This window comes from Camellia sinensis, chromosome 2, assembly GCF_055761805.1.
Source record: "Camellia sinensis isolate YWXY chromosome 2, ASM5576180v1, whole genome shotgun sequence".
NCBI lineage: Eukaryota > Viridiplantae > Streptophyta > Magnoliopsida > Ericales > Theaceae > Camellia > Camellia sinensis.
Window position 1 is genome coordinate 205,236,835 of NC_138962.1, and position 23,900 is coordinate 205,260,734.

The 23,900-nt window shown below is 35.4% G+C and overlaps 1 protein-coding gene and 1 long non-coding RNA gene across 4 annotated transcripts; one reads left to right on the forward strand and one right to left on the reverse strand.

Moving 5' to 3' along the window:
* Nucleotides 1-8,082: 8,082 nt before the first annotated feature.
* Nucleotides 8,083-12,878, reverse strand: LOC114275064 (uncharacterized). 2 transcript variants are annotated; one of them, XR_014362369.1, is made up of 4 exons: nucleotides 12,168-12,878; nucleotides 10,313-10,431; nucleotides 9,794-9,877; nucleotides 8,083-8,379 (listed from the first exon to the last, which is right to left on the reverse strand). It is a non-coding gene; the product is annotated as an uncharacterized LOC114275064 (long non-coding RNA). The 2 variants fall into 2 exon arrangements; XR_014362368.1 differs by lacking the exon at nucleotides 12,168-12,878 and adding an exon at nucleotides 10,511-11,669.
* Nucleotides 12,879-18,651: 5,773 nt separating this feature from the next.
* On the forward strand, nucleotides 18,652-23,734 carry LOC114275036 (cytochrome P450 704C1). 2 transcript variants are annotated; one of them, XM_082916645.1, is made up of 5 exons: nucleotides 18,652-19,421; nucleotides 20,208-20,492; nucleotides 21,473-21,811; nucleotides 22,495-22,695; nucleotides 23,246-23,734. In XM_082916645.1, exons 1-5 carry the CDS (start codon nucleotides 18,900-18,902, stop codon nucleotides 23,447-23,449), a joined length of 1,551 nt encoding a protein of 516 aa, XP_082772771.1. In that variant the 5' UTR covers nucleotides 18,652-18,899; the 3' UTR covers nucleotides 23,450-23,734. The 2 variants fall into 2 exon arrangements, with proteins under 2 accessions (XP_082772771.1, XP_082772770.1); XM_082916644.1 differs by having other exon boundaries at nucleotides 18,806-19,421; nucleotides 20,208-20,498.
* Nucleotides 23,735-23,900: the final 166 nt, after the last annotated feature.

Here is a 23,900-nt window from a genome sequence, read left to right on the forward strand (position 1 = left end):
ATCCTTTCTGTATGAGATGTAGTTTGGTTCTTGTTTACTTGCTCGCATAGTATTCGCTTAAAGTGTTGTGTTTATTTTGCATATTTGCTTCATCACAGCTCCTTTTGCATGACCATAAGTTATGTTCGGCATTGAGCATGTCATTTGCATCTTGCCCCTGCTTGCGGGCTCATCTCTTTGTTATCCTGTCTGTTTGTCAAAGTCTTCGGCTTTGTTAAAAATGGGTTGTCTTTGGGCTTTGACATTCACTCCTGTCACTTCTTGACTTCCAAGTTCTGTCAAAGAGGGGAAACTGTAGACACCCCATTTTTTACTGACCTTAAGACTCAGATGTCATCGATTGAGCGCTCGGTGATAGTGCATGTTTGTGTTCATTTCAAGTTTCTGGAGTTTTCGGCTAAGTGCCTTGCCTCCGGGCCTCTGAACTCTTTGTGTTTTGGCTCGAGTTCATTTCGAGTTTCTGGAGTTTTCGGCTGAGTGCCTTGCCTTCGGACCTCTGAACTCTTTGTGTTTTGGCTCGGTTTGTGGACCAAGCCTTGTGGACCTTGTCTGGAGGGAGAGAGAGGTCTGTAGACCACTTTTCGTGGTCGTAGACCACTTTTCCCTCTGGTAGGCCAGTTTGCGGTTTCCAGAGCCTTCGGCCGAGCGCCTTGTCTTGCTTCCCTTTTGGTTTGGTTTTGAACCAAACCTTGTTTTCTCTTCCTTAGAGGGAGGGAGAGGTCTTGTAGACCACTTTTTCTTCTTGGAGACTAGTTTTCGGTTTTCGGAGCTTTCGGCCGCGTGCCTTGTCTCGGGAACGCTTAACGTTCTCCGTTTGGCTTGATTTTTGAACCATGCCTTCTTGCCTTGGTCTAGAGGGACACTGTGGCTTTGTAGACCACTTTTTGTAGTCGTAGACTACTTTTCCCTCGTAGACCACTTTTGGTGCCCGTAGACTAGTTTTCGAGGCTTCCAGCTGGGCGCCTTGACCCTCCGGACTCTTGTTTTGCATCTTTTTTGGTTTGTTTTTGGCACAAACCTTGTTTGCCTTGCCTGGAGGATGGAATGAGGGTTGGAGACCAGTTCTTCTCCTTGGAGACCACTTTTCCTGCCTGCCAGCTAGTTTTCTGGTCGGCCAACTGGTTTTCTTGGTCTTTAGACCACCAATAGTGGTCGGCCACCACACCATTGGCTTGCTTTCAGTGTGCAGACCACCTCCCCCCATGGCTGACCACTTTATTCCCTGGCAGACCACCTATGGTGGTCGGCCGACCACTTCAAGTAGTTGGCTGACCACTTCAAGTGGTTGACAGCTTTCTATCACCTTTCTGGAGATCTTTTCTTGCCAACTGTGACAGCTGGAAGGCACAGAAGTCATCCTCCATACACGTGTATGGAGGGATGGCTTAGAGCCTCAAGTGTGTTCAACAAGCTTCTTGCTTGATTTTTTATAAGAGGGAGGCCCTCCCTCCCTTCTCCAGGTTCAGAAAAGTTGGCTTGAGCTATAGATATACATCTATCTCTATATCTCCCTCTTTGTCTCATTTTTGTGCTCGAAAATGTATTTTCATCATACTATTGCACACAAACACACACTCAAACACCTTACTCTTGTTGCTGAGGCTTCTTGAGGTTGGTTTTGGAGTTTTTGGACTGGTTTGATCAAAAAAAGCTGCTGGAGTTGTTACTCTAAAGTGGTTCTACAAGGGTGAGCTTCTAACCTCTTAATCTCTTGTTTTTTATTAAGCTTTTGGCCCTACTTTCATGTTGTTTTAGGCCTAACTTTCTACTGCAAAAAGTTCTGATTTTGCATGCTTGTAATGTTTGTTTAAGGTCGCTTTTGTGTTGGGGGTGGTCTACCCCCTCTTGTGCCTTGTTTGGCTTTGTTTTACACCATCACTTTAGGCCTTTGAGATCACTTTCTCTTGGCCTTTTAACCACTGAAATCCAGTGGATTTTCAATGGTAAAGCTTGTGTTTTGAGGCCTTAAATAGGAGAGGGTCATCCCCTCTTCTTGTATTTTTGGTTACTTGTTTCATTTGCCCCATGTTTGAGTATGTTTATTTTGCTTGTTTTGGCTTAGTCTCAACTTGTTTTTGGGGTTATTTTGACATGGCATACCACTTTTTTGACTTGGTTTTGTCACCCCTTGCATGCCTTTTACACTTGTAGTGTAATCCTTACAAACTAGCTTTGTGTGCTTCATGAAGCAGCATGTCTTTCTAGCATGTTTTGAGTCCATCTCAGTAGGTTTTTGGTGTTGTTTTAGCATGCCATAACCCTGTTTTGGGTTGGTTTGATAGCCCCTTGCATGCTCCATGCACTTGTAGTGCAATTCCATTCACTAGCCTAATGTGTATCATGCTTTAGACCATCATTCTAGCATGCTTTTGGCTCAACTTCAAGAAGCTTTTGGCCATGTTTTACCATGCTTAAGGTCTGATTTGTGTTGTTTTGGTCATGTATGCATTGTTTTGTATAGCCATGGTTCAATCTTGCTCACTAGCTTTGTGTAGTGAGTCCACTAGCATGCATTGCTTGGACTATTTACATGATTTGGCCTCATATGCTATGTGATTTCAGAGCATGTTTCATTGCCATGCCCTCACATTTGTCACTCTTTCAATGCTTTGAAGGGTTGGTTCTTTATGCCTTAAACATGAGTCATTGTGTATGCCCTCATGCCTAAGCTTGCGAGCTATCATTTCAGTGTGTTTTTGGGGTTATTTTGCCATGATATAACTCTGATTTTTGTTGGCGAAGCCATCTCATGCTTGGTCTTAGTAGGTGTAGTGTGATCCTTCCTTTTGGCCTTACATATTTCATGCTCACCATGCTAGCTTATTTTGGCTTTTTTCCATACATGTTTTAGCATCATTTTAACATGCTCTAGGACTGTTTTGGGTTGTATTTGCCATATGCTTCATGTATTGCATGGCTGTAGTATAATTGGCCTTGCTAGCTTTGAGCTTTGGGCACCATAGCATGCTTCATTTGTATCATGTACATGACTTGGCATCATTTCACATGACATTTCAGAGCATATAGTATTGCCATGCTCCCACTTCTTTCACCCTTTGAGTGCCTCTAAGGCTTATGCATTGTTGCCTTGCTTATGGCCTAGTGTGTATGCACGCATGCTTAGACATTTGAGCCCCCGTCTCAGAATGTTTTGGTCTTTGCTTAGACCTATTTGAACTCTGTCCATGCTTGGTTCATGCATTTGTTCCATGTATTGCATGTCTCTAGAGTAGTCCTCATTGGTAGCTTTGTGCCTTAAGGACTCTTGCATGCCTTGCTTGTGTTGATTGAATGATTTGGCATCATTTCATACCTAATTTCAGTGCTTGTAGTGCTATTACACTTCCACATTTGTCACTCCTTGAGCACTTTTGAGAGTTGTGTTCTTATGCCTAATTGGTGAGCCAATACATGTGCATGCATTTCTCTTGCTTTCATGCCTTTATTTCTGCATTATGGCCACTGTTTTGGCATGACTGAGGTCCGTCCATATTCGGTTTAAGTCCATTGAGCATGTTTGCTTGCATGTTGTTTGCGTGCTTATGTTGCATTGCATTGTGTATGCATGCCATTAGCATTGATAGGTTGCTCATGTTGCATTGCATTGTGTATGCATGCATTACATTGTGTTTAGTATGCTTGAGTTGCATTGCATGTGTTTGGATTGGGTGTTAGTCCAAACACGGGAAACGAGGGATGTTTCATACTTGAAGTGATAAAACGTGCCTCATTTCTCAGTCGCCGACCCTCTTTATCGTGCATGATTGAGGTTAAGGCATTTATATGTTATGTGTGCATTCATTTACATTGATTCATACAATCTTGCCTCTTTGGCCATCATGCATCGAGATGCGTAATTAGTGACCCAAAAGTCAAGAACAGCACTCTCTTGTGATCATGAAATGATAGGGAGGGTGGTTGTGCACACATATCTTGCAAATACATTGCCATGCTCCTTCTTGTTCTCTGTTGCAGTAAATTGGAGAAGTGTAGCAACAAGTGGTCAGCAAACCAGTAAAAGTGGCTGGCCGACCACTTTTTCTGGTCTGCAGCAAACATAGGTGTCGGCAAGTGGTTAGCAACACCAACAAGTGGTTGGCAGCCTTCCTACAGGTTCCCATGGTGGAGCAAAAGCTATCTGGAGCTTTGTACGGTGTTTTGAGAACAATTGAAAACAGAGGCAAGTTGGGGCATCGCGATGGATTTCCGAACGAGGTGACCGAGCATGCATCCGTTTCTCGCTTTGAGGCCCCTTCTATTTACTTTACTTAGCTAATTTGCTTAGCTAGCTAATGTATTGGTTTTGTACTTAAGTAGTTAATGCGCTTAACTATTCAATTTGTGTTGCAATAACTAGTTAGTTAACTTGTTAGTTAATTAGCTTGTTTTGTAATAATTAGTTAACTAGGATTAGTTAATTAGTTCTGTTTTGTAATAATTAGTTTAATTAGCTTAGATTAGCTAGTTAGCTTATTATTCGAACCCTCCGTCGAAAGGGCACAACTGTTGTAATAAGCGTGCGTTTGTGTGATGCATGTCTTCTAATCCCCATTTCTTTCTCCCTTTTACTTAAACCGCTTTCGATGGTTAGTTTTAGGGCATATTTCGATTAGCATCCTTATGCTTGCATGTTTGCATTCATTCATCTGTATTGCATGCACCAGGCTCGGCGCATCATACAAACTGCATTGTATTTCAATTCCAATTTGAATACATGTTATCAATCTGCATTTCACATGCCATCTTAGAATAGCCGAGTCTATTTTAGCTGCATTTTGCATGTGTTGCATTAGGCATTCTTGACATAGCTAGGATCATGCCTTGATTACTAACTAGCTTCTGTTTTAGCTCGGAGTACACTGTGAGTGTTTATGCTTTAGCATCCTTGCATGTGCGTGTGAGTGTTGCCATGTATAGCATGCTTACCATAAGGCTAATTGCTTAAGTGTTTAACTGCATGAATGCCTGTGGATGAAGGCTTCATTGCTTGAATTGGAACAATTCATCAAAATGTGCATTTTAAGCCCACTTTGCGGAGTGGTAAATCATGTTGTTTTCTAAGCCCACTTGAGGGTGGAAAAATCCGCGTCTTAGCCTACCTGCGAGTAGCAACTTCAAACCATTTTCAAACAAACAAACACGAGATGTTTTGTTCCAAATTGGGTGATTTAGTCTATACTTGTATGTTGTGCACATCACATAGTAAGCTAGCTAACGAATCGGAATAAGAACACATGTGTTTTCAAAAACAACATATCATGCTTAGTAGTGGCCGATCTTTGATCGGGCTAGCGAGGGTGCTCATTTCAGGACCTTCCCCTCTCATACCCAAGTTCCCAAGCTGAGGCAACTTTGGTGATGACGGACACGTGGCCTTAGGCACGAGTCAGGGTTTCCTAAATTTTCCCAAAATAAAATATTTAGGTGGCGACTCTGTATCTGGCAAAGCAGTCCATGTTCGACATTTCTTTATAAAAATCAATTTTCCAAAACGATTTGCCGAATTTGGACTCTTTGGTGATTTATTAGTCTTGCATTGCACTTTGCGAGATTAGATTCAGAATCGTGACACGAGTCCGAACTGTAGTAGCTATGAACAACGATTCGCGCCCTCGCGCGCGGAGCGGGAGTTCCGGGTGGTCTACACTGGGCTTCTGCTCACTATTTATATTATGTATGTAGGTGATCAGGCTCGTGACTAGGCTCTAAGTTGACGACCTAGAGTTGAGTTTTGTGAACCAGCCTTTTATGCCTTCCAAGGAGGTTCCCGTTGGAAGAAGTCAAGTTTTGTGGCTTATGTTAAGGATGTTTTGGTCTTTATTTGTTTTTGGATATATGTACATAGGGCTAAGTCCTTTATGATGCTATCTGTGTGGTGAAGCTTGACGTATAGAAGTTTGACAACATATATAATATATATAAGTTCTAAATCTTTTGTCCCATGTATGTCTACATAGTTCTATGGACATTATATTTTGTATATTTACTTCCGTAGCCCCTTACATTTTATGATATTTAATCAGAGGCCTTTGGTAATCCAAGGATTACTGGCCGATTACGATGCGAAACCTATAGGAGTGGATTTGGGTCGTGATAACCCCCAACCTAGATAGGTCAGGAAAACCCTCCAATGATTAAGTTAACATTTAGATCGGACATGACTATCTAGAGAAAGTGATACTATGTAAATGTGGTTATGTGATAGCTTTTGTATGATTTGTTGTGTTCCTTTACCTGTTTAGTTGATTCCCTTTTATCATCAATTATATCATTGTTGGTTTTCCCTTGATTGAACAATCAGTCTTTAGTCAGGAATCACTTTGGTAATGGCTAACTTGCAATCGTCGTTGGTCGTCAAATCTCTTTGATCAAACAATCAACCTTTTGTTAGAGATCACTTTGGTAGTGGCCCAACTTGCAATCATTGTTAGTCTTTTGATCTCCCTTGATCAGACGATTAACCTTTTGTTAGTGATCACTTTGGTAGTGGCCAACTTACAATCGTTATTGGCCATCGGATCTCCCTTGATCAGACGATCGACCTTTTGTCAGTGATCACTTTAGTAGTGGCCAACTTGCAATCATCATTGATCGTCGAATATCCCTTGATCGGACGATCAACCTTTTGTTAGGATCAATCTATGGTTTGAGTCCGATTTCATTTGATATACTTGATCAGTTTGGTTGATTTTATTAGTTTTGGATTTTCTTCGTTTTGACTGAGCAGACTTACTTAGGCCTACACTTTTCTTGGGCCTCTATAGTGTAATTCCTTTTTATCTTGTGTATGCCAAGATAACGTAGGATAGCATAGAGGGAATGTAGATAAGACTATGTAAAATACTACGTAATTTGTTAAAATCGCATCGATCCGTATCAATTCGCACCGTTCTATCTGCTAACCACAGAATAACTTTCAAATTTATAATCTGCCTTTCAAACCGCTCCGCTCTGCTGTAGTTAATACATATTTATTTTTTAATCTCTAATGAAATATCAAAGTAAAAATGAGTGTGAGAAAGATTTAAGATGTGAAAATTGTTACAAAATAGTAGTTATATATATGAAACATATTATATAAAATTAGTTTGTGTTCCATATATAAAAAATATTATGTAAATTAGTATTATATATTATGCAAATATTTGATAATTGGTTAAAATATTATTCAATTCGCTTAAAACCGCCCAAACTGCAATTTGTCAATCCGCTAATCCGCCAATCTGCCATTTAGTTTATAATTTTACTTTTAAACCATCCGAACCACACTGCACACACCCCAAAGTGTAGATGGGATAACTCTTTAGTGTAAATGACAAAAAAATCTTGAATATCTGGGAATAAATTATCTTGCCTAATCTTATGCAAATCAAAATGACCTCAAGGATCTCAGCCATAGTTTCATATAAGGGTTAAGGACCATCTTTCCTCGCTTGGGCCTACCTTAGTGATCCAAACTACACTACTAAAATTTCAACTTTTTTCGATGGGAAAATACTGTCGCTAATACTCTTAATGCCGTCGCAAAAAACTTTTTGCGACGACAAGATGGGGGTCGCAACTGGGGGCGTTGCAAAAAAGTTTTTGTAACGGCACAGTCCCGTCGCTAATGTTTTGCAACGGCATTTTTGCCATTTGCGACGGCACTTTGTAGTCGCTAATAATGTTTGAAATTTCTTGACTTTTTGTGACGGTACTATTTTACCGTCGCTAAAAATGTTATTTGAGATGACAAAAAATGCCGTCGCTAATAGTGTTTTTTTTTGCAACATCAAGAACACTGTTTTTGCAACGGTGTGGTGCCGCCGCAAAAAATATTAAAAATATGAAAATTTCTATTTTTGCGACAGTGTACTACCGTCGCAAAAAGTATTAAAAAAATAATAAAATTTCTATTTTTTGCGATAATTTAGTGTCGTCGCAAAAAATAAAACCTATAACAAAATCAATAAAAATATTAAAATTTTCTGTTTTGCGACAGTGTAGTGCCGTCACAAAAAAGAAAAAACATCCTGCGATAAAATTATTAAAAATATTAGAATTTCTCCATAATAATTACATAATAATATAAAAATTCCTGTATAAAAATAACAATTTCTCCATAATAAAATATTCTTTCGTTCATAATTACACATCAACAAAATTATTTCACTACATAATGTTCCATAATACATATATAATGTTTAAATACATGATTTTGTTCATAATTCAAAATAACATAAACCAAAATTAAATATTTTTCTCATCATTCTTCGTAGATAACAAAAACAAAAGTTCATCATGCTAATCCTTCTCTATTTGCTCTAACATCATCTTTAATCTTGCATTTTCTTGTCTCACTTCTGTCATCTCAGCTTTTGCTGATTCAAGTTCATCATGCTAGAGGAACAAAAAAATGTTATATATACGTTAATCAATTATGGTAAATTCAAATGTATATTCCAAGTTTCCAACATACAATCTCACAAACCAGAAAAGAACTAGAGTATATATAAGAAGAACAAATTTAATTTATGAGAAGTTAAAGAATTCAACACCAAAAAAAAAAAAAAATGTAATGAAAGACATCATTTACCTTTTTTTACTTCGGCTAAATAAAGAATTTAGTCCACAACTTATCTAATTTGTGTTTAAATGCTCCAAACACCTCCTTCCTTTCAAATTTTATAACCGAAAAGAGGTACTTTGGTTGAAATTTAAATAAAATTTGGATAGAAACAGAGTTGGAACCATTTAGATCAATTAAATTGACATAATTGAAATATTATAAACCAAAATGAAACATAAGGCATATTTTAAGGACAGACAATATATTTAACTATTTTTACTTTTGTGGTCTGCAATAAAATTTGAGGTATCAATCACTTGGGAAAGATAACCCTCCAATTTAATGCTTCAATTACTTATATCAATTTATCTAAAACTTGCCTAATGATTCAAACATCTATATAGAGTTGATGGGCTCTAAAGACCTAGGGATCCTAAGATCACAAGAATTCAAATCAAACAAATTTTTAATACACAAATTCAATATTCTTTTGGTGAAAAAAATGGGCACAAAAATTTGAAGTCATCACATGGCACGATTAATTAGTATATTCAGATTCCTAGAGCATTCAACAATGAGATACCAAGAAAAGGGGTAATCGATGGCTTTGGTCAATTATAACCTGCTGATAAATAAAATATGAGACAATTCATAAATGTTAAGGTTTTTTTTTATTGCAATTGAATCGGACTTTATCCATTTTGTCTAACTATTTTTTACATATTATATTATCACAATGTTAAAACAAGTTCTTGATTAAGGCCCTTCTTGTCTTTTTTTTCACCGCACATAACTAATTACAAAATGGATTATAGAATACTATAGTCATATACATCAGACACACGCCACGGAAAAGGTTCACTTCACCATAATGTTCCGTGATTCTGTGTCCATAGAATTATTGTTCCTCTTTCTTTTCTATCAATCTGCTTGCTACCTAAATTATGAAAACATGTAAATTTATTGTCTGATTTCAATAATTTGTTTAGGGTCTGTTTGAATAGAGTGAAAAATATGATGAAGAATGAAAGAAAATTTAGTTTCACACGTGCATTTGGTTAAGATGAATTGTTTGTGAGAAAGTAGTAAGAAAATTGAGACGATAAGAACAAGCTAGAGAAGAAAAAATATATATGTTGTAGGAAACTAAAAGCCACGTTACAAAGGCCAAACTTTCAAGTGCATTTTGAGGTTTAGTGAAGATGGTTTCGTGTCATTGTAATAGCAAATTCTGTGTTTAATTACCTCTTTCCTAGTGCCTGAGCTCTTGAGGTTTGGTGAAGATGACTTTGAAGTGCTTTCTTCACAGAATTGTCCTCTTGTTCCACCCTAAAAACACGTAAATGAAAATTTTATGCCATTGATCTTCAAAACATTGATATAAAAAGCACTTTCTTTTTTTCTTTTTTCTTTTTTTCTATTACAATTAGTAGAAAGGGAATAGGAAAAGAGAAAATTGCATCACTTCAAACGCACTTCAAATATACAACCTTTAAATAAGATGACAATTAAAAAAATGAAAAAAAAGACCTAGGAACAAGCAAGGAAGATTTTAACCCCCAACAACACGTTTGATGGGATCAATTTGTAATGTCTCTAATGAACGCAATGATAATTTCAAATTTAAATGGCCTTAAACATCAATCAGTGAGCCCAGATCAAGTTTAAACGAAAATTTAAATTGAAGAAACAAAACCACTTACAAATTTCAGAAGGCTATCTTATATTTTTTTAGATAACAACAGCAAAAAAAAGAGGAAATACCGTGGAAACAGATATCTCTCCACCAAACATCTCATCCAAGTACACCGCAAAGACGATCCGCGGTTTTAAAAACCTTTCCCATAAGAATATATTTTCCATTCAATTGCAATCAACACATCCTGATTCAGCACATTAAGAAATTTCCTTATTGTCGTCAAATAGATTACTAAATGACATGGGGACAATAGTAATACGTACCAGGTATAATGGTGTGTAAGACATGCTTTTTTGACACCTTGTAACCCTTTGGTTTTGATTTTTTCGAACCCATGTTCGATAAGAAAAGTTCTCACTTGCAAGTCATTCTCTAAGACATACTTGTCTCACAGTCAACACAAATCAAAAGAAACAACTCCAAAAAAATAATAATAAAAAATATTTTTTTAAAAAAAAACACAGGAGTATGGATAGCATTTCATGGAAGCTGAAATGATTAAAAACTTCAGTGAAGTACCATATGGATAGCATTTCAAAGTATCTATCTTTACTTTCAATGTGAAATATAAATTTGACTTTTGTAAGACAGAATGAGCAATAAAGGAAGAGAAAAATACAAACTACCTCTTTGAGGTGCCATTCCCAAATGTGATTGAAAGAGATGATATAATAAAGCAAATATATTGTCTTTATCAAACAAATAATAAGAATCATAATAATGAAAAGACACATGCAGATAGTTGGAGTAAATGGAACACCCAAGTGTGAATATCATTGATACCCCTAGTATCATAAAGTTCACGGGTATTAGTACATGGAGAATTTGAACAAAAGAAGGGTGCTTTGCAACTACCTAGAGTCCGGAAAATTTGAAGCTTTTTTATCGCATGTTTTGAGAGATAAGATTTAAAGATATAAAAAGGTTATCCATACATGACTCCACACTTGACGTCAATATTAGGGGATAAAGTGATTGCAATGTGAGTAAGAACTACCAAAACGGTGAAGAGTAACAAGCCAAAATATGAAGATGTAACCAGAAAATAGAGGAAAAGGAGATAATATTAACCAGAAAATAGAGGAAAATGAGATAATATTAGTAATAAATACTTATCTGTCAAGCTGTTCAAGTTTAAATTAACGATTTTGTTTTTTTCAGTAACAGGTATCCTATCTTTGATGGATTTCAATGTGACTCCAACATGACAAAAGAAAGTAACTGACCAAATAATGACCAGTAAGAGACTCCTTATGGGGGCCTGCAAGTTGCAGCAAAAAAACAAAGGTTACATTTTACAAAGATTTTAATGCAAACTAAAAACAATCTCACACTTGAAACAACATGCCGATCTCACTCTTTCCTAGTAAGAACAACAGGACAAACCAATGCAGTTCACACAAACTAAACTAGTCCAGTAATGCCTGCATCATAAAAAATATCCATTAACCAATTACAGAGTTTAGTATTAGCATAATGAAGGATCGTGCCCACTACTATACCCAATTCTAACAATATTAAGCTTCATCGGCTGGAACTCATTCATCCAGTTTGCAATAGACTGAACATTTTCTCAAAATTTTCCACCTGTAAAAGACACTTTCATCTGAATTGAGCAAATCAAGTTAAAAGCATACTTTGTTACAAATCCCTTGGTTGATAATATTATCACATTGTCTCTATGGGGTTGCCATAGTCAAAGATGAGCGAAGATGAAAACAAGCAATAGGCCGAATAATTACCGGGCCTCATCCTCAAACCATTTGAGTTTTAACAGTCACAAATTATTATTCTAAGAAAAAACCAAATTTTCCCTTTTCTTGTTATCAAGTTAGTCTCAAATGTAATGCATATCAAAATGTACTTGTATTTATGCATGTGTCAAGTATAATTTCAGAGAAGAGGGACAAAGGTACTCACTTTAAACCACCAATTTTACACTACAAAATGCTTGACACCACCGAATGACCTCGCAACCTTACTCCAGTACTTGTAATGCCTCTCTTCGTCCCTTGAACCAAAGTTGGGGTCTGCTTGAAAGAATACCTTCCCATCTCAAAACAAACAATACTAATCGAATGGAGATTCGGAGTACAAATCTAAAACCACCCGCATTCGAACATACCGAATTCAAATCTGAAACCACATTGTCTGTCAAGAAAACCTGATTGAGATACACTGATTGAATTGATGCGAATTGCATGGCAGACAAATTACCCCGTAAAATTAGGTTACCATCACAGAGTTTCAAAACCCTAACGCAGCTATTTCTTAGGGCAGAGAAATCGAAGACATATAAGCAAACAATGACCAAATTGTGGGTAGTCTCCATTGATAGAGAAGTCAATATCGAGCTCAGCTGCGCTGTGATTGACGGCGTAGTGAATCCATGAGTTGATGTGAGAAAAATAGAGATATTCGCGGAAGTCAAACTGGAAGCAGAGCATGAGGAGGGGAGAGAGGGGTTGGTGAAAGATTAGGGCTTGGTCAACGAAGTTGGTGAAGAAACGACGGGTGTCAGAGGGAAGGAAGAGAGGGTAGTCGAAGTTGAGAGAGGAGAGAGAGAGAACCAGAGGTTTCGCCATTTGTGAGAGAGACAGGTGGTTCGAATGGCATTTTTGGGTTTGAGATTGGGGATTTTTGGTGGGGGGGATGGAAAAAAATGGAGCGGGAATCGAAAAAAAAAGGACGGGAATAAAAAATTAAAAATATATATATTTATTTAGGATCATAAATAAAATTTAAATAATAAAATAATGTTATTTAATTTTTTTTTTTTTTTTTTTTTTTTTGCGACAGGGGTTGCCGTCGTCAAAAAATTTTATTTTTTATTAAAATATATATATTTTTGTAGTTAATGAATTTTTTACAAAAAATTTCTTTTTTTTTTAGTTACTAAGATTGAAAATTTATTTGTTTCATTTTTATTTTAATGAAAAAAAATATTATTATTTTTTATTTGGTAGAAGTAGGAGTAATATTTTAATGAAAAATATTTTCTACTAAAATAAAAGTTAATTTTCTGTGGTCAATGAAAAATATTTTTCTGCGGTCCATTTTTTTTTTGTTATTAAAAATCATGAACTAATTTTTTGTGGTAGAGGAGAGGGAGCGACAATAGTGGTGAAGGTGGTGGATAAAAGATGATAGCGGTGGTAGTGGTGATGGCGATGACGAAGGAGATTAGTGGTGAAGTTGTGGTAGTGGTAAAGTAGATGGAGTGGCAGGGGTGAATGAGAGGTAATGGTAGTAGTAGTGGCAGTAGTGATGGTGGTGGTAGTGGAGTGGTGGCAATGGTAGTAGTAATAATGGTAGTCGTAGAGGTGAAGTGGCGATAGTGGTAGTAATGGTGGTAGTGGAATGGCGTTTGCAGTAGTGGAGAAGGTGGTAAAGGAGATGGGTGGTGAGAGAGAGAGAGAGATGAGTGAGAGACAGATAGAGAAGAGAGAGAGAGAGACAGAGACAGAGTGATGAGCGAGAGAGAGACAAAGTGGTCGCTAAAAGTACATTTTCTTGTAGTGGATAGATAAATCGAGAGGGAGCTCAGTAAATAGAGAAGACGGAAGGGGGAGAGTGAGCAACACGAACATAATGGGGGAGAGAAAGAGAGAGACAAAAAGATAAAGAGATAGAGAGTGGGAGACAGAAAAAGAGACAAAGAGAGAAGAGAAATGAACGAGAGAAACAGAGAGAGAGATAGAAAGAAGAGAGATGAGCGAGAGAGACATAGAGAGAAGAGAGATGAACGAGAGAGACGGAGAGAGAGATAGAGAGGAGAGAGATGAACGAGAGAGACAGAGATAGATGAGATATGAATGAGAGAGACAGAGAAAGAGAGATAGAAAGAAGAGAGATGAACGAGAGAGACATAGAGAGAAGAGAGATGAACGAGAGAGACAGAGAGAGAGATAGAAAGAAGAGAGATAAGTAAGAGAGACAGAGAGAGAAGAGAGATGAACGAAAGAGACAGAGAGAGAAAAGAGATGAGAGAATAGATAGATGAGTGAAAGACACACACACACAGATAGATAGATAGAGAGAAAAGAGTGATGAGTGAGAGAGAGAAAGAGAAGAGAGAGAGGAAGATGAAAAAATGAGTGAAAAGATATAGACAAAGAGAGAGAGAGAGAAAAAAAAAAGAGCGAAAAAAGATAAACGAGAGAGAGACAGAGAGAGATGAGCGAGAGAGATAAAGAGAAGAGAGAGAGAAGAGAGACAGAGAGAGAAGAGAGATGAGAGAGATAAACAGAAGAGAGATGGACGAGAAACATAGAGAGAAAGAGACAGACAGACAGACATAGAAGAGTGATGAGTGAGAGAGAGAAAAAGAAGAGAGACAGAGACACAGAGAGAAAGAGAGAGACAGACAAACAGAGAAGAGTGAAGAGTGATAAGTGAGAGAGAGAGAGAGAGAGAGAGATAGAGAGAGAGATAGAAGAGAGACAGAGACAGAGACAGAGAGATAGGAAGATGAAAAAATGGGTGAAAAGATAAATGTTCAAAAGAGTAAGACGACGTCGTTTTTTTTTTTTTTTTTTTTTGTGACAGAAAAATACCGTTGCATTTATTTAAACCATTTTGTGACTATATATATATGAAGCTGTCTCAAAGCCACAATATATATATATATATATATTTTTTTTTTTTTACTTTTTTTTTTGTGTGCAACGGTACCTATTACGGTTGCAAAAAACTTTTTTCTTTGTTTTTTGCGACTACAGCTGGTACCGTCGCAAAAACTCTATTTTTTTGCGACAGCAATTTCTGCCGTCGCAAATACTCTATTTTTTCACGACAGCATTTTATGCCGTCGCAAATACTCTATTTTTTTGCGACGGTAAGTTGTGCCGCCTAAAAAAGTCAAATTTTTTTGCGACGGCAAGTTGTGCTGTCTCAAAAGGTCACATTTTTTGCGACGGCAAGCTGTGCCGTCTCAAAAAGTCACATTTTTTGGCGACGACAAGTTGTGCCGTCTCGAAAGGTCACATTTTTTGCGACGACAAGCTGTGCCGTCTCAAAAAGTTACATTTTTTGGCGACGGCAAGCTGTGTCATTTCAAAAACTCACATTTTTTGCGACGGTAAGTTGTGCCGTCTCAAAAGATTACATTTTTTGCGACGGTAAATTGTACTGTCTCAAAAAGTCACTTTTTTTGTGACGGTAAGTTGTGCCGTCGCAAAAAGTCATTTTTTGCGATGGCAAATGTGCCGCGCAAAAGGTTCCGTCTTTTGAGCCCACTTTTCTTGTAGTGCTATCACTTGTAAGCCCTACCAAGATGATTATTCCTGTAAGAAAATTAGATTTGTCTTAAAATAAATAGATGGTCTATAATCAAAACTAATCATTTTTTAAAAATAAACGTGATTCGATCACGTAGTTATTGATATTTAATCATACATCTTAGTGGGACATAAAAGAGGAATGATTTAAATTTTTAAAGTGAGCCCACAACATGATAACTGTACAATTTAATTGATTTATATATATATACATTATATTTTTTTCTCAATCAGTGAAAAAATTTATAAATATGAAAAATATTATATCAAACTAGATAAATAAAGTCCAACAACAGGAAAATTAGTTAGAAAACACAATAGTCACCAAACTCAAATTAGAAAAGAAATAAACAATTATATATACAACCCTCATATTGGGTAGAAAATCCAATAGTCACCAAACTCAAACTAGAGAAAAAAACAAACAACTATATACACAACCCTCATATTGGGGAAAAAAATAAATACCACAAAACATATCAAACTCTTTTTTATAGAAGCTAAATTTGTAATATGAAATAGTGCTACATAATTACTAAGTCAAAGGTTCTAATTAGTTTAGTCAATTTTTGAGAAAAGTAGTATTCTTTATCAAAATAATTTTAAGGATTTGGTTTACTGACAAAGCAATTGAATTATGCATACTCAGGCCCGTTTGGGGACTTACCTTTTTAGTCAAAAAGTCAAAAAGTTACTCTTTTAGCCAAAAAGCTAACAACTCATACCAAAAAGTCAAAGATTCTCTTTTCTCTCTACTTTTTGCACATCTTTTCGTAATTAGCCAAAAAGTCATTCCAAACATATAAGTTTTTCTTACCTACTTTTTTAGCCAAATAATCAAAAAATTACTAAATTAACCTATTCCCAAACGAGGCCTGAATGAGAGTATGAGTAATTTAAATCAAACACAAAACGGAAGGTTATTGGTTTGAATGACAAAGCAATTGAATTATGAATATATTTAAAAAAAAAAGATATATTTGAATAATCACAGGAAAAAGACTTCTATCGTAGCCTATAAGTTATTCCATGAAGTCATACATCGAAATTTAAAACCCATAAGTCACGTTTGGGATCTATTAAAAAAAGTCATTTTTCTGGTTTAAAAAATTATTTACCATCAGTCCAAAAAAAAAAAATATATTAAATGTCATAATAATTTTTTCACTCACCAAAAAGTATCATTGTGATTTTTTAAACACATTCAGTGTGTTTAGTTTGAGTTTTCTGAATTAAGTTTTTAAAAATTGAGTTTTTGGGTTTTCGTATTCTTTTGTTTTTAGTGAATATTTTTTAAATTTTAAACATTTTTTTTACTTTTTTAGATGCACATTAGTTAGATGTATCTAAAAAGTAAAAAATTTGTGAAAAAATATTTTAAAAAATTAATAAATACATAAAAATACAAAAAATATACTGAATTCTTGTATTTTTTTTATATTTTTTGTATTTAGTAAATTTTTAAAAGATTTTTTTTATAATTTTTTTATTTTTTAGGTGTATTTACGTTAGGTGTGTTTAAAAAGTAAAAAAATTGCTTAAAATATTAAAAAAATTCAAATAAAAACAAAAAAATACGAAAAATAAAAAAATATAATTTTCTGAAAAGTATTTTTTAAAAAATAAAAATAAACAAAATTTTTTAAAACTTCTAAAAAAAACTAAAAAGACATAAAAATGCCAAGACCAAAGTAGGCCTTAAAGTCAACATGAGTCTGCCCACTAATTTTCAACGGTTCTGATCTTTGAATGTCTTCCAAAATACCATGGTCTTAACATAGATGACAGTATCTCCTGACAAAATGGCTTTCACATCATTGAAAGTTTATTCCAGTGGGCATATGACTATATATATGTAAATTATATTGAAATGTTTGAATTAATTTACCCTTAAAAAGCTTGACATTGACTATGAGAAATGATGCACCATGAACAATCCCATCACCAATCAAATAATTTTCCGTTAATTTTCTTCGAAATTTGTTAAGAAATTAGTTTATAAAATAAATCACCTAAAAACATCTAATTCATTTGGCATATTCATAAGCCGGTGCCAAATGAAATAGTTTGAAACATATAAATATAGCCTCACCCCAAACAGCCCAAGCAGGGTTTGGTATTTCTTCAAACATATAGAGGCCCTGTTTGGTAGAGTTGTGAGAAAGTACTTATAACTTATACCTTAACAGCTTATAACTTATAAGTATGAATATAAGCTGATTTCTGACTTATAAATTAAGCTTCTCTTACCCCACTCAAAGAATAAGCTGATTTTTGACCTACAAAAAGCTATAAGCTGCATTGTTAAGCTAAACCAAACACATTAAAATAACTTAAATTAAGCTGAAAGTTGAAATAAGTTGAAAAAAAACTATACCAAACAAGGCCAGAATAGTCTGTCGTCAAGCCCAAACGAGATTTGATTGTATACATCTAATTTTTTTCAAATCCCGCGATGACAAAGGCTTTTTTTTTTCTCTTGTGTATGTGTGGATTTTGGTGTGACATTAAGATTACTCCGTTGTGATTTGGATGTGATGCGATCGAAACATTAAAATAATTTATTTTTTAAAAGACCAAACAAGATATAATTGTGTACATTTGATTCTTCCCAAATTTCCATTGAATTCATGTGCCATTTCACTTTCATTGATTTCACCTAGGACTGTCCGTCCCTGTTGACATATAGGAATACAGACAATCACCTGACGGCAAAGGCTATATGTTTCAATTAAGGTATATATTCGTGTACTAACTAATGATATGATATTATTTATATGATTTTAGATATTTGTAACATGTATGATAAATGTCATTAATAATAATATCATAATAGTAGTTGGTACACTAATTAATACATATAGTACCACTGAATATATAAAACAAACGTCATTCCCACTCACACAGCTACCTTCATCTCTATCCCACCTTCCCAATGGAAATAGTTTTAAAATTATTGGCTCCTATATGCATATATTTAAATACAACCAATCACAAAATTAATAGTATATATCAATGATTCTTCAAAAAAATACCCAAGTGCAAATGGAACTAGTTTTTCCACTTCTTCATTCGGATCTGCATATATCTATAAAAAAATTCTACCAACATATAATCAACCACAAAAAATAATAATAATCACATACATGTAGTCCGTTACTAAAGAAATTGCTTCACTTAAATCACTATACTTATATTTCCAGTAATCAATTCTGTAATCGATTCTGTATTTAAAAAAAATACAAAATTAGAACACGAAAACAAACATGCTCTTGTCTTACCTCAGATTATTCATGTTTCTAGCAATGCTCTATATATGTCCATGAAGTCCATGATATGATCAGTCTCCCCTCTTCACAAACCTCACACAAAGATGGACTTCCTCTATGCCATCTTCACCTTCATAGCAACTGCACTAACACTTCTCTTCCTTGCCTTCTCATCTCTAACCCTAAAAATCTTCATTGGCAAATCAATAAAAAGCCCAAAATACCATCCTGTGACTGGAACTGTATTTCATCAGCTCTTCTACTTCAACAAACTCTATGACTACCAAACAGACCTTGCCAAAACTTGCCGGACTTTTCGGCTTCTCGCCCCAGACCAAAGTGAAATATACACAACTGATATAAGAAACATTGAGCACACACTCAAAACCAACTTTGAGAAATATTCCAAAGGCAAGTATAACCAAGATATCATGCAGGACTTGTTTGGCCAAGGGATTTTTGCAGTGGATGGTGAGAAGTGGAAGCAGCAGAGGAAGCTTGCAAGCTTTGAGTTCTCTACTAGGGTGTTGAGGGATTTCAGCTGTGATGTTTTCAGAAAAAATGCTGCCAAATTGGTTAAAACTGTTTTCGAATTGTCGGTGGCCAACCAGGTTTTTGATGTTCAAGTAAGTGATTTGAAACCATTAAGCAGTCCAAAAATGAATTGTTTTTGTTTTTTGTGTTTTTGGAAAACAAAAACAATGAGAAGTTAGAAAACACCATCACTTTGATGACAAAAAATAAAAAATGAAAACAGTAAACTAAGTGATTATTGTGTGAATTTTATCTTTACAAATGATGCTAGTTTCAAAACTATTACGGCAAAGAAAAAACTGAAGCATAACAAACGCACAAGCACACAAAGATTTACGTAATTCGGTAGTAAGTCTCCGTCCATGACTCAAGAACGATATAGGAGTTTCATTACAAAGGTAGAGATGCAACCACAATAAAAGGATTCGAAAATAGCAAACCGGATCAAAATAAACACGAACACAGATACTGCATCAAATTCGAGATGCACCCACAATAAATAGCATGATAATTTTTATCTTTAGGCATAGAGAGTAGAGCTCTGTAGGAAGAGTATATTACATATGAACTATTTTGACAATCAAGGTCCACAATATGATTCAAGAGTATTATTTCATCCAAGTGAAAAGTCAGCAGAGCATTTTGATGATCAAAATTTTGTCTTACACAAAACCCGCTTTACCAGTAGCCTCATGCGTTGGGTTGCCGTTTTTCTGACACCATTATATTGTTTCAAAGATTTTTGAGCCAACAAAAAACAAAAAGCAGAGCTCAAAGATATCAGTGGAGCTAATCTATGCAGTTAGCTGAAACATTCCTGCACCATACTTTCCAGTAATGATTAAGCCTTGAAATGAAATCTAAATGTGTTCTTGCAGGATTTGCTAATGAAATGTACCTTAGACTCCATGTTCAAAGTAGGTTTTGGAGTGGAATTGAATTGCCTTGAAGGATCAAGCAAAGAGGGTAGTGATTTCATCAAGGCCTTTGATGATTCAAACGCGTTGGTCTATTGGCGCTACGTCGATCCATTTTGGAAGCTGAAAAAGTTCCTCAACATTGGATCCGAAGCTTCCCTTCAGAAGAATGTCAAACTCATCAACAATTTCACGCACAATTTAATCAGGACCAAGAGGAAACAGCTAGAAATGCAACAGGACTGTGTGAGTGTTAGTACTGCCATTTTTATTATTACTAGTTCTAGACGGTACAGTGATTGACATCAAGTTTATGGAGCAGTTTGATTGTTTGATGACAAAATGCTAATGGCAATTTTCTAAAGTTGTCGTATGAAACCTGAAACACCCATATTCGATCTGAAACAGTTGTACAACTTACTATGTCGCAGTGACTTGGGTTTTGGGCAAATTCTACCATTTTGGTCTCCAAATTATAAAATTTACTATTTTTGGGGAAAAAAATTGAATGCTTAATTTCGGGATTTAGACAAATCCATTTTGAATTAAGATTTTTCTAAAAAGTTCCTTTTATTAAAAAAGATTTTAAAAAAAAAATTTAGATTCAACAATTATAATAAACATTCTATTTTTTTTGGTGCTTCTTTTGACTTCATAGCATTTGAATCATATCATGAAATGAAGTTATAATCCAAAATCCTATTCATGGAGATAAAAATATTCCATTCCAAAGATAGAAAATTCAAAGCAATTAAGATTATTATTATTATTATTATTATTATTATTATTATGGGAATTAGATGTAGTTATTAATTCATGATCGGGCATGTACAAAACCAAAACTTCATTCTTGATTCTACAAGAACTTTTATGAAAGTCTTTCACTTGCTTCTTTCTGATAGAAGTTTCATTTTTCCAAAATGCATCATCCTTTTTGGCCTAATTATTCTTCTAATGATTGATTCAACCTCTAATCAATGGTTGAGATGGCAACAATATCAGAAAATTTTAAGGACTATACAACACTATCATTTATAGTAGAGGCTTGTTTGCAATGGGTTAGTTCTAGATGATTTGGTTTCTAAATCCAAATATTTTAGGTTTTAATGAAATGACTTTGAATTCATGAAATGTGCTAATCACCCTCACGGTTAGTGAGTACTAATTTTATAGTAGCTTCATGCTTTTGGTTACTGATTTAGTTATTACTGTTTCATGATCACAAGAATGGCAAGGAGGACATACTCTCGAGGTTTCTGGAGGAGAGCAAGAAGGATCCAGAAGGGATGAACGATCAATATCTAAGAGATATAATCCTAAATTTTATGATTGCTGGCAAAGACACCTCTGCAAACACTCTTTCGTGGTTCTTTTACCTTCTATGCAGGAATCCACTGATACAGGAAAAAATTGCACGCGAAGTGAAAGAAGTTACCAGTAGTCAGGGGTATGGTTCTAGCACCGATGATTTCACCACAAGTTTAACCGATGAAGTACTTGAGAAAATGCATTACCTTCACTCAGCATTGACAGAGACATTAAGACTATATCCTGCTGTCCCTTTGGTAAATTATCCCCGAAACCTCAGAGATTTCTTTGTTTGTTCTTCAAAACAATATATATATATATATATATATGTGTTTGTAGATAATTGTATTGCATGATAATTTCTTTGTTTTTCTTGGTGTTTCAAATTTTTGGACTGTGGGTGTCTTGAATTCAACCCAGATGATGCTTATCACTTGTTCGGGTTGATAGGTCTGACCCAGTATTTGTATTTGGGTCCACTTTGACCCGGTTAAAGTAGGAGACTTGGGTGATTTTTGGGATTCAATACTGCAATAAATGTCAAAACCACATATATTTTAGATTAGGGATTGAGTTTTGATGAGCAGTGGGTGGTTTTCTTTCATGAATGGATTGAGTTTATGGATAATTCTATAATTTAGTTTTTGTTTTCTTGGTAATTTTCAAGGTTGCACATCACATACTGGAAGTTTCATGATCAGGCAATAATGCCACCCAACTTAATTCGACAATCAAACATAGCCTAAGGATGCTAACGACAAGTCTTACTGTTAGACCAAACTGTCCTTTCACATGACGATTACAACTGACTAACATAAATTTCTTTTCCATTCTGATGGTTCTGTTCTGCCATTTTTGCCTCATTAGCTCTATCTTTTCAGTTTTACACAATGGTGATATTGACTTGTACTCTGTGCTGTGTATACTTGTACTTTTTAAGGATGGGAGGTGTGCAGAAACAGATGACATTCTTCCCGATGGATTTAAACTGAAAAAGGGAGATGGGGTTTACTACATGTCCTATGCCATGGGCAGGATGCCTTACATTTGGGGAGATGATGCAGAAGATTTCCGACCTGAAAGATGGCTCAACAATGGTGTTTTCCAACCTGAATCACCATTCAAATTCATTGCATTTCATGTGCGTTTACAGTTTACTTTTTTTTTTTTTTTGTTTACAGAAAAGATTATACATGCTTATATTTATTTCTGGTAAAAACAAAAATATGAACATGTTAAGTTTAAACATGTTTTAAAAACAAGTAAGAGGGGTGGTCTGAGGTGGTTGTCGAAGGGAGGTAGTAGCAAAAGGTGGTTGCTGGTTGCTGAGTGACTAGAGGTAGTTTATGACGGGAGGTGGTTTTCAACAAGAGGTGGTGTTCAGAGGTGTTTCTAGTTGGAGATGGTGGCCGAAGGTAATATGTCAACTAGAGGAGATTGTCAATGGAGATGGTTTCTGTTTATGAAACTAAACAAGTGAAACCAACTCCTTTTTTTGTTTTTTGTTTTTTTGTGTGGTTAAAAGAGTGTAGTCAATTTTTTAAATTGTTTATAATTTTTTGAAAATGAAAATAGATTTCCAACGCATTTTTTATTACACAATTTTCAAAATTTTTGTAAATATAAAAGGAAGAAATTGTAAATTGAACATGCCCTTACCAAATATTTGTGGTTGTGTTTGTGATTTGCAGGCAGGTCCTAGGATCTGCTTAGGGAAAGACTTTGCTTATCGCCAAATGAAGATTATGTCAACTGCTCTTCTCCAATTCTTCCGGTTCAAGTTAGCCGATGAAACCAAAAATGTGACTTATAAAACCATGTTCACACTTCACATCAATGGAGGTCTTCATCTCTCTGCAGTTCCAAGAACAGGTTTCAAAAATGCCGAAATGTAAAAACTAAGAAAAAATCTAAGACGACAAAAACCGATAACAATGAGGGAGGTCCCACCTCTATATGAGAGAGTTGTGTCTGGTACTATGCGATTAGATTTTGTGTTCAACTGAAAGAACTAATATCATGTTAGTGAACCATTATGTTTTCAGTGCTTTTATTTATGTAAATCCAAGGTCTACATAGAGCCAAAAGAAACAATGATTTCTGATGTAAACTATTCACGTAAATGCACGAGTTTTTGGGATGTTATGAAATTTTGCCAATCTTTGGTGCCAATTCTCCAAGATGCAATTGTGATGAGACTGTAAATGTAGTTGGAAATAGAAAAATAAGTAGAGAATATTTATTGCCCTGAATTTATATATATATATATATATATGCATATATCACAGAGATGATAATGGTTTAACCACAGTAGGTAGGTGTGTCCTTGTTTGGAGATAACCACTA

Coding starts and splice junctions, on each gene's coding strand:
- LOC114275036 (XM_082916644.1), top strand. CDS start 18,900: ATGGACTTCCTCTATGCCATCTTCACCTTCATAGCAACTGCACTAACA. Junction 20,499..21,472: donor TGCAACAGGACTGTGTGAGT/GTTAGTACTGCC, acceptor CATGATCACAAG/AATGGCAAGGAGGACATACT. Junction 21,812..22,494: donor TATATCCTGCTGTCCCTTTG/GTAAATTATCCC, acceptor GTACTTTTTAAG/GATGGGAGGTGTGCAGAAAC.